Here is an 11,066-nt window from a genome sequence, read left to right as displayed (position 1 = left end):
TCGGATTCGACAGCTACACAACTGTTCTGGAAGTAGAGTGTAAGTAGTCAGACAAACCTATCTTTGAGCTTGTTTTTACTGAATGTGCTTGTGAATGTGTTACTTCTCAACAGCTTCACCGACGTGGAAAAAGGCATCTGGGGATATTTCCGTTGTTATCGATGGAACACTTGTCATCGAGTGCTCAGCAGCAGGCTTCCCACAGCCAACGCTGACGTTTCACAAAATCGGAGACAAGTATGGTACGTTATCTGAGACGTCACAATTTCACTTGCACTTGCGCTCTGTACAACATGCGACAGTGATAGCGTGTTTTGTGTATTATAGTTATATAATTGTAACATTGTAACAAGTAACATTGTAACATTAACATTAACAAATAAGTAACATTGTCTGTTACTGTAACGTAGTGAACAGGTGGAAGCACTACAGTGAATCTCCCTCTTCCTCACGCAGGATTAGCACTAGTAGGCAGTGCTTAGCTTATTGACCTGAAACCACCTTTAGCGCTGAAGCCTGTACTTAGCGGGAAAATGTGCACCTTGATTTAAGAACTGAAATGCCGAAGCATGATGCCCAGGCGTTTGCTACGGGTGCACAGACGAGTGCTCAAGCTACGAATGCACAGCATTTTGGCCATTTTGCTATCGTACAGACATTAAAGTGCTTTCTGTGTTTCCTCTACTCCAGACAACCCCGATGTCCCGAAAATGGATAACGAGCGGCTGACAGTTCATCGCAACGGCACTGTGACCATCACGCAAGTGTCGATGAAAGATGCGGGAACGTACGCTTGCGAAGCTCAAAACGGCGTACCACCCAGCGTACGACACACGGTTAAAGTCATCGTCAACGGTGAGAATGGAGACCTCAAACCACAAAAGATGACTGGCTTCGCAGGAAGAATATCGACATAACATATATGCCTTGCTAGCCTTCTCTGCGCGTGACAACGACTAAATCTCGATCCTCGCATAATAACCCATTGCACAAGCATTTTCTCACTCACATTTAAAAGAAAAAGGAATGCTAATCAGCTCTCGCACGACACTTTGTCGTCTGGAACACAAAACAGGCATCTAAAATCGCGCTTCTCGGCGCAGAACCCACGTAGTTTGTTATGTGCACACAGTGTGTCGCGATCAGTCCACCATAGCGCGCAAGGCCTATCATCGCCACTAGGGAGCGCGCAAACAACGTTCGTTTTCTATCGAATGTGTGTTTGGACGCCTGGGAAGCGCACCGATACTAGGACACATCCACAGCTTGAAGGCCAGTAGCTATGCGATTGGTCTGCACCATGCTTGAGACGAAGAAGGATAATGTGCCAGCACAAGCGATTTCGGGCGACGGATCCTGCTAGCTACGACATCAACTGCTCGACGCCGTCTGAGAACACAGTCAAACATGATACGTGGACTCCTTATATATATCATATTGACGGCTGAGTGGCGGAGCTCCCAAGGTGGTAAGTGAAGGCTTCCATTTAATCATGCGACTGCACTCCGGTCACTCAGCAGTACAAATACAGTATCATCTTTTGTATTTACAGCTACAATAGACGCTCCGAAGTTGCAACCATTCTCGTTTCCCGGTTCCGTAAAACCGGGCTCTCGCATCTCGGCAATGTGTTTGGCAACATCGGGCACTCATCAAGTCACCATGTCCTGGCTCAAAGACGGAAATGACCTGAGCTCAGCAAAGAACGTATTCGTGGAAACAAAGAGAGGCCTTTCGACTATACTCATTGAGCCAGTAGAAGTGTCCAACGCAGGAAACTACACTTGTATAGCAAAGAACAGGGCAGGCTTCGACAGCTACACAGCAGTGCTGGACGTTCAAGGTGCGTGAAGCACCTCGAAGGTAAAAGATTCGTAAAATAATGATTTCTTTTCTTTCCAATATTTCCCACGGCAGCACCGCCGTCGTGGAAGAAAACTCCGGGAGACGTCAGAGTCAATATAGGAGACCGCGCCATATTTGAATGCTTGGCGTACGGCTCTCCAGCACCTAAGATCAGGTGGATAAAACAAGACGGTAAGTGGAACCCGACCAGCGAATTTATATGCACGCATTTGCACCATGGCTACGAAAATGCTCACAGCTATCTTTTTTTCTCCGCTGTCTTTTTGTTTGCAGGTATAATAAACTTGAGTTTATCTAGTAACGGCACTCTGATTATTGACGACGTTTCCGTGGACGACGCTGGCCAGTACGTTTGCGAAGCGGATAATGGAATCGCACCCACAGCCTCGCACAGCTTCGCTGTCGTCGTCAACGGTGAGATGAGTATAACGCGACCCCACTCTGCGACGAAGTAACATTGCACTTTGTTCGTTTTGACAAAAGTACAGTAAAACTAGTCAGCGGCGTTGTAACAAGCCTGAGCGATGTAGACAATACCTAAGCAGGGTATATTCCGAGTAGGCAATGTGCGAGTACAATGAACTGCTCCGTGTGTTCGAGGCCCGCGCTACAGCTAATGTTTGCAGCGCAATGACACCACTCATTCCCGAAACACGGGTTATATCTCTCGCTGTGACAAGATTTCTGGGGTAGCTGAGCAAAATTTGCACCCGCAAACACGCACAGCTTGGAGAAGTGTACCTATGTGCTTGAGTAAGCAGACACACAACTTCAAAATGACACGCTTTTTCAACATTTAACTAGTAATATCGTTTTTCTGCGACATGTGGCGCCTCATGTCTGTGTGTCAAGCGCCAAAGAAAGCCCTCTGGCAGCAACTCCGAGCACTAAACCCGCCAAACGCCAACTGACCATGGCTGTCACGACAAGGCACCACGCATAGCTTCGTGGCTGCTTTTCGCAAAATTTCCGACGAGTCCACGATGAAAACGCTAAGCTTGGGAAACGCAACGAACGGAACTTTTCTACCACCGGCAGTCGCCGTTCTCCTCTTCAGCGCAGTGCTTTGCATCATCACACAGGGCTACAACTGCTCAAGTAAGTAGGACCAGCCTTTTTAGCGGCCTATGCATGTTTATCTGTTAACCTGCCGTAGAATAGGTCGGCACACACCAATTAGTGTCGACAACCTAATGAAATAACGAAACCAGCAACGCTGGTCAAGCTAATTCAATAGCTCATTGCCACACTTTCTTTTGCAGCTCCGCCAAGTATAAAGCCTTTCTCGTTTCCCAAAGTAGCCAGCAAGGGCGAGAAAATCAGTATCGTGTGCTTGGTAAGCGAAGGAACGCCGCCCTTTTCCTTCTCCTGGTCTAAAGATGGCAAGGAACTGCAGACTACAGACAACGTGAAGGTGAAAGCGGAACCAGAGTACTCCGTGGCATTCATAAATTCCGTCGACGAGAGAAGTGCCGGAAACTACACGTGCATCGTCAAGAATATATTCGGCTTCGACAGCTACGCGGCCTTCCTAGATGTAGAAGGTAAGTTTGCTACTGCTGAAAATATCTGTTTTGGAATTAATGAATACGGTGTCGATACGTGCACGACACAGGGCTCTGCGCTGCGTTAAATGCAGTAACAACGAACATATACAACGATAAAACCTATGAGTATTTTCTGTCAGTTGGCAAAAATACACTGTATCGTTTTGTTAGCCTCATTATTCAACGCGCTATTTACCCCAACGCTGCTAAGACATTGCTCTTCCTATCACCTGGTATGTTGTGCAAGAACCGCAGTGCTCAGCCAGTCGTAAAAAAAGAAAATCCATGCAGCACCGTTTTTATCCTTGCTTTTGCCCGACGTGTCTGTAAAGTAGCGTTCTACTACGACTGAAGGAAGCCTGCCAAAGGAAGCTGTATTGCCCGTGACGCAACGACTTATGTTTTGGCATCAATGTGTCAAGAACGACCACGCAGCAAAGCGCGATTAGTCATGCTGTAGGGCTTTTCCAACCTCACTGGACACAAATGAAAGGAAGGAAAAGACCTAAGTAATGCGTAGCAAATGTTTTTTGCGTCGTTGCTCAAGTGTGAAATACGTCATTGTTAACATTCACATCGTGGGAACAATACAAACCCATTTCTTTTGCTTTCTGCAGCACCACCAGTGCTCAAGAAAACAACGCCAGACACGAACGTTGTTCAAGGCGGCAGCGTCACCCTGAGTTGCCATGCTACAGGCTCGCCTAAGCCCAATGTGAATTGGTCAAGACCATCAGGTATGACTCTACACACCATATGATAACCACAAAATACATTTTTACGTGCGCGAGTATAAGAATGGAAAGAAAAATACCTTTGCCTGATTGGCACACGGAAATGCAGGAACTGCCGGCGAGGCGGCCCTTTCTGCTGCCAACCCTCGGATGCAAGCTTCTCCTAATGGCACACTGCTCATCGAAGAAGTAACAGCTGAGGACGCCGGAAAGTACACTTGCACGGCCCAGAATGCAATCGGATCGGTCAGCCACTCGCTGTACTTGCACGTGCGGGGTACGAAACGACGAATTATTCCGAGCACAAGCATCGACAATTAATACAGTTCCATTAACACGCTAAACATTCATTTTGCTCATGGCCGACGCACATATACGATAACAATACTATACGACTGTGCGACGCTTTAAAAAAAAAATTATGGGGTTTTACGAGCCAAAACCACGATCTGAGTATGACGCACGCCGTAGTGGGGGACTTCGGAAATCTGGACCACCTGTGGTTAATGTGCGCATAAATATAAGTATACGGGCGTTTTCGCAATTCGCCCCATCGAAATGTGGTCGCCGAGGCCGGGATTCGATCCCGCGACCTCGTGATTAGCAGCCCAACACGATAGCCACTAAGCAACCACGGTGGGTTGTACGACGCTTTCTTGTCAAAGCCAACGATGCTCAGGAAATCAATTCGAAAATATTTTATATGGGTCTCAGATACTGTTAGGTTTATGCGAGCCTGACGCCGCATTTAACAAAAATAATTGTCTAGGAATCTCGCCAAGTTATTTCATAAAAAATGTCAAACAGAGTACATTTTGTTTCTCTAATGTACGAAGCACTGCTTCATGGCCTGACATACCCCAAAACTGACGACAAAACACTGCTGAGCATATTTTGTTACTCCTGCAGCCTGTACCTCTCGTGATGTGGCAAGGGTTGCGAAGTGACGACACAATGTTTACATCCGTAAAAGTCGGGAACACAAAGCAGTGGCCGTACATGTTCTGGTGAGGAAGAACACAACTTCAAAAAGCGACGCATTTTTTACACTTAGCCCGTAATAACAATTTTCTACGACATGTGGCGCCCCTTGTCCGTGAGCCAAGGGTGAAAGAAAGCCCCCTAGTATCGAATGGAAACACTAAAGCCAAACACTGATCATGGCTGTCACAGCAACGCACCGCACGTAGGCATGCGATTTCTTTATACTATTCCATTTTCAACGAACGCACCATGGAGGACAAATCATACAGAAACATAAAAGGAGCTCTCCTACCATCGTCAACAACGTTTCTGGCGCTCTGCGCTTTCCTGTACATAGGAATTCGCTGCTCCGACTGTTCAAGTAAGTCAAACTTGTTCACAACACGATGCATGTTTTGCACGGCCCTTGAACCTTAGCGGGCACATATGCGAATATTAACCACGGCAACAATGTCGCATTAAAAGGAAAGCTATGCAGAGCATGATCGTCAAACAATGTCTTTACGCTTCATTTTTCAGCACCGCCGACGATAAAGCCGTTCTCCTTCGCCAAAGTAGCAAGCAAAGGCGAGAAAATCAGCATTCTGTGCCTAGTCACTGAAGGTACGCCGCCCTTTTCTTTCTCGTGGTCAAAAGACGGCAAGGAAGTGCAGACGACAGAAAATGTGAAAGTGAAGACGGAGTCCGATTACTCATTGACAATAATCAGCTCCATCGACGAGAGAAGCGCCGGAAACTACACGTGCATTGTGAAAAACATATTCGGCTTCGACACCCACTCGGCATACCTAGACGTCGAAGGTAAGTTCTCTATGGTTCACTAATTTCGTCGTTACTTTATTGTCGTTACTGGCTTATCCAGTAACGATAATCCCACAATGTGAATAATCTTAGGTGTTAACAAATCTCCCTTACACACTCAATGTTTCAATTTCCTTAAGGTAATACCACCGAACGATCAAAAATATCTTAGCACGTTATAACGAACAGTTAACGATACTGGACCGTCTCAGACAAAGAGGATATAATACTTTAAACTGAAGGCATACAAAAAGAAAAATAAAAGAAAGGAATGCAAGATTCTACGAGGGACTTCGCGCAACACTTCTTAGAACCGAACTGATGCTCATTACTGTTGCACCTATAGCCATGCCTGCTCATTCTGCTTTTGTGCAGCTCCACCCGTGTTTAAGAAAACAACGGCTGACACAAACGTCGTTCAAGGCGGCAGCGTGGTTTTGAGTTGCCACGCCACTGGGTCGCCTAAACCCACCATCAAGTGGTCAAGACCATCAGGTATGGCACCTGACAGCCTTCCTAAGCGATAAATGACCGAACGTATAGCACGTCTCGAAAGTGTCGACAGAGGTGCGACAGATACGCATTCGCAGGTGCTGCAGAAGAGGTCGCCCTTTCTGCCGACGACTCCCGAGTGCGGGCTTTCCCCAACGGCACCCTGCTCGTCGACGAAGTCACAGCCCAAGACGCCGGAAAGTACACGTGCAGAGCCCATAACGGCATTGGATCTGTCAGCCACTCGCTGTACCTGCACGTCCGGGGTATGAACTTGAAGCGCCGTTAACACGGAAGCGAACACAGCAAACTCAACGATGAAAACACGAAGTTCTGTTGTAGACCGCTTGAATATCCCACGAAGAGCCACACAGCACAGTGAGGCCTACGCGCACCCGCTTGAGAATTTCATTTTTCCTAAATCATTACAAGAACATTACTGCACTAGTTGAACTGTCGCGGCAAGGCTCGACCAATTTGTAGTCGCATTCCGCCTCGCAAAACAAACCCACCCATCCATCCAACCACCCCTTCCCTCGCCTCCACTCCGCCCCAACACACAACACACCAAGACTATTTCAAACTGAAGAGAATTGTTCTAAAGTGCGTCCGATCGAGATCACGCGGCTTGGTTCTTTGTAGAAGCAGTTTTACAGGAGAGCATCAGTTCTGTAATGCGTAAGGCCGGCCGTACAACTTGTTCATTTAAGGAGTGACTGCAGCCGAAACTGTGTGTTGATGGTAAAACACTATCATAACTACAAAACAAAGCACGACCACGTTCACCTGATCAGGCTGAAAACTCTGCCTGGTAGCAACGCGCACATGGCCCCGCGAGCGGCATCGAATGCGTGCCGTCTCCTTCCGACTGTTACGGGAACCGAAGCATTCGTGCGCGAAGCGTCTCAAGTTTTCGGCGACAAGCAGAGGCCGCCGCCGCCACCGTTACGACGTCGCCGCCGTCGTCGTTTTTTTCCCACGTCCCACAAGCGGCGACAATGTGGTTGGCCCGTACGCTGCTCCCTCGCGCACCCGTTCGCCCCCTGCAAGAGGAACGCTGCCAAGGACCGTGCGTGCGTGCGCGCGCGACCGCGTGCTCCGTAGACGCCGTCCATTCCGCACCTCACAGGCGCTGCGCTCTTTTCTTTCCGCACGTACTACGCACACACGCACCTACGAAGGGGACGCCAGCCCACGCTCGTCATGCGGCACATCCCGGTCCACTTCTGGTACCTTTTGGCCACGGTCTTCACCAAACCGAGCGTCGCAGAAGGTAAGTCTGCATCTTGCAGCGCGCGCCACGCTATTTTAACCGAACTGTGGCGAATTTCACGCAGCTAATTTGGGACCTTGGTCGAGCTGCCGTTATAGGAAGAATGGACGTTAGGCAAGCTGTTGTGAATTTAGCACCTTGTTTAGACCATGAGTTTATACCGGTCTCTCACGCTGTTGTACTTAAGCGCCTTTCACTCTTCTATTATAACAAAGTCCCCAGAAATCCTTCTTTGCAGATTGATTACAAAATAATATCTAATTGGACAGAAGTAACCATCCACTGCGACATCTTGACAACTAATCAAGAACAATGCGAGGCTGGTGCGATTTAAGCAGGGTCACAAAAGTTAGTGAAAACAGACGTTCAGTCGTAAGTCCTCATCTCACAGATTTATTTGCCTCACGTGTGTTCGTTTTCCATGAGGTCAGCTTTTCACGATATAGTTCTCCTACGTGCTCTTAGCAAGTATTAACCAGGAAGGCCTTTGGCACACAAAATAGGATTGGTTTACTTGATGGAGTTTCAGCTCGAGCTTCGGAATGCAAGAGTGCATTGGAGTTTTAGTGCATCAGGAACAACGTGACTGTTGTCCAGCGCTATGGCCTATTGCATGCACACGTCTATGTGCACGATAACCTGATCTCAGTTCACAGCTTCCGCAGAGAAAGCTAGTTCGTGCATTAAGACAAGATCTTCCAATTTCTACTAGGAGACGGAACATGTCACATTTCACTTCAAGAAAGGAATGAAAGCAAGAGAGCATTGAGAAGGGAAAAAATAAAATAGTTTGCCAAGGATGCAGTTGGTAACGGCACTTCGCTAAAACAATAAGTATACATGGATTCGCCGCTTCCGGAACCCTATGTTGGAGCCTACACTTAAGTACACAAATCAGGCTTTCAGAACAGCAAAAGCAGGCCAACGAGACGGGTCTAGTGAAGAGTGCAGATCCGGCACAAATGAAGTACAATGTTATCGCGTGCTGTAAACTGTGTATTTAGGGTTGTATTTAAGCTACGCACAATGTAGACGGTGGCATAGAAGCAGGATCTCTTTCAAATAATATCTTACTCCCCTTAACCCTTTTCCCCAGCACAGAGTAGCCAGTCGGTCTGAGAACTGGCTAACCTCCCTGTCTTTCCGTCTATTCCTGCTTCCTCCTCTTATTACGCATCGAAACAAACTGAAGATAAACAAACAAATTTCGAACAAACAGCGCACAACAGTTCGCGCTGTAAGAAAACAATGCCATGTCCGTTCCAGGGGTGGCTCCTGCAATACAGCAAATAATCGCCTCCACCAAGGTCAACGCCGGCGAGAAGGCCACCGCTGCGTGTCTACTGAAGCGAGGTTCCGAGCCTCTGACGTTTCAATGGTTGAGGAGTAACGTGGACGCGTCGCTGTTGCCCGACGTGAGGGTGATGCGCTTCGAAGACTATCTGCTCTTGGTCATAGACCCTGCGAGCGCGGAGTCTTCAGGAAACTACACTTGCGCAGCGACCAACGCCTTCGGAAGCGACACTCAGACAGCCCACATCGAAGTATCGGGTTGGTCTTTTTCCTTTTTTTTTTTAGTTTTAGACATGCACGTGATAAAAAGCGTTCGTTATATATATATTAAATTAATCAGCGCTCTCAAAAAGTAATCGTGACACCCATTCAGTATCTTCATGTTGCAATACGCGCTCAGACGAAGTAAGAAAAGTCGTGGCAGCGGTTAGTCATTCCTTCTGACATGAACGCACGCATGTATTTTTTCTTCGCTCACATACTGTCAGTAGTTCCCGTGGTCTAAGAGAGCTTTGTGAATCAACCTCAACAGCAAGACAACAAGACTTGTTACGCATCCATGACCGCTGTCTTCAAATAACACGTTTGAGACGTGGCACCCTGTATGCATGTTCGACTACATGAGCCACTTACGCTCATGATGCCACATTTCATGAGCACGATACCAAATTTGAAGATTCTTCATGAGGTCGAAAAACATTCCTTATTTGTGTGCTTATCGCAGTTCCTCCGGTGTGGAAGAAAGTGCCCGGAGACACTGAAGTTCGCCAGGGAAACAACAGGAGCTTCCAGTGCATCGCGTACGGCTCTCCCAAGCCGAACGTCACGTGGTCCAAAGCAGAAGGTACTCACTTCCTTTACTTCATTGCAGTGTTCACTTGTCCAGAGCAAGTCGCTATCCTGGCACACTGTCTATGCTAGAAAAACGACTTTATAAGAGCCCCTCGTTCGAACTTATTAAGGGAAGGGCACGGGCCCGGCAGTGGAAAACTACTGAGGAAAGCACCAAACCATGGCTCGACAGCACCGGCGTAAAAGTAATTTTATAAATAGTACACGTCCGCTTAGTGAAAGGATCATTCTGGAAGAAGGAGCAACCCGATAAAGCAACGTAACAAAGGCGAGGTTCAAAGTTTTTGTAAACATTGTACTAGTGGAAGGAAAACGCCATTGGTAGAACGACAAGATCCATTTACCTTAGGGCAAGAAGAAATTTAAGCCCAAGATAATGCAGCGAAGTAAATCCAATAACGAAGTAAATCGAATAAAAAGCGAAATCAATGAGCAAAGTTGTGATAGTTAGCATTTCATAAAGCAATGCATGGTCCGGCTCTGCGCAAGAGCTGGTGAGAGTGAAGCGGACAATTCGCAGTGCAAAGGTGTCCCCGCAGTATCCCCTCAAATCAGAGCTAAGGAGACAGAATGTTACAGTAAGCTGGCAGATTGCAGTAGCAAAGGGCTGACTTTGACCAACAGTTAGAAGATTGGTAAACAAAGACACGACGGGAAGTAAAGGACAACAGGCGAAGGCACCTTTGAATTCCGTAAAGGATCTTCCTGCGACGTAGCATACTTCAGCAGCGCCTGGCCGAGGATAATTAACTTTGCATAGAAAATGAATCATATTGCAGTAAGAAATTAACAAAAAGTACACTTGGGAATTTATTGCAAAGTTTTCCTGCGTAGAAACGACCCGAATTCCCAAAATTGCATCAAAATCGGCGGCATCAAAGTAGCCGCAATTCTAGGGCGAAATTGAAAAAGATTGTTTCAGTTTTCATTTTCTATTCTAATGAACAACATTTTACTGTGTACAAGCGCAAGCAACTCGCTGTGAGAGAGAAAAAAAGAAAGACATGTCTGTTTCCTTTGTCTTTCAAATGTTCGTGACCTTTGATCGCATCTTGTACACCAGGACTGCTTCTCTTCTATCATTCAAGGTAAAAGCCAGCGTTGGCTGGTACTTATCTGTGGGACAGCTAAGCATGCTCATATCCACCATCGGAGAAAAAAAAAAGATAAATGTGCCACGCTCATAAATTTTGGCGGCAGACCATCGTTGAACACGTGGCGGCT

The 11,066-nt window shown here is 47.1% G+C and overlaps 1 protein-coding gene across 5 annotated transcripts in view; it reads left to right on the top strand.

Annotated features, from left to right (window-relative positions):
* The first annotated feature begins 695 nt into the window (after positions 1-695).
* The window catches only part of LOC135908370 (cell adhesion molecule Dscam1-like), a 45,357-nt gene continuing 34,986 nt past the window's right edge, over positions 696-11,066 (top strand). Inside the window, exons 1-4 of one of the 5 annotated variants that reach the window (XM_065440140.1) lie at positions 1,227-1,468; positions 1,553-1,843; positions 1,918-2,037; positions 2,140-2,280. In XM_065440140.1, the coding sequence (XP_065296212.1) occupies positions 1,408-1,468; positions 1,553-1,843; positions 1,918-2,037; positions 2,140-2,280 (613 nt within the window). In that variant the 5' untranslated portion in view covers positions 1,227-1,407. Of the gene's footprint in view, positions 856-1,226; positions 1,469-1,552; positions 1,844-1,917; positions 2,038-2,139; positions 2,281-2,779; positions 2,965-3,128; positions 3,411-4,030; positions 4,151-4,256; positions 4,425-5,342; positions 5,493-5,650; positions 5,933-6,307; positions 6,428-6,522; positions 6,691-7,475; positions 7,698-8,963; positions 9,249-9,714; positions 9,835-11,066 lie in introns of those variants that run through there. The other 4 variants (XM_065440134.1, XM_065440135.2, XM_065440139.2 and 1 more) reach the window with 4 other exon arrangements.

Source organism: Dermacentor albipictus, chromosome 5 (genome assembly GCF_038994185.2).
Source record: "Dermacentor albipictus isolate Rhodes 1998 colony chromosome 5, USDA_Dalb.pri_finalv2, whole genome shotgun sequence".
Taxonomy (NCBI): domain Eukaryota; kingdom Metazoa; phylum Arthropoda; class Arachnida; order Ixodida; family Ixodidae; genus Dermacentor; species Dermacentor albipictus.
This window is presented reverse-complemented; position numbering and strand designations above follow the sequence as displayed.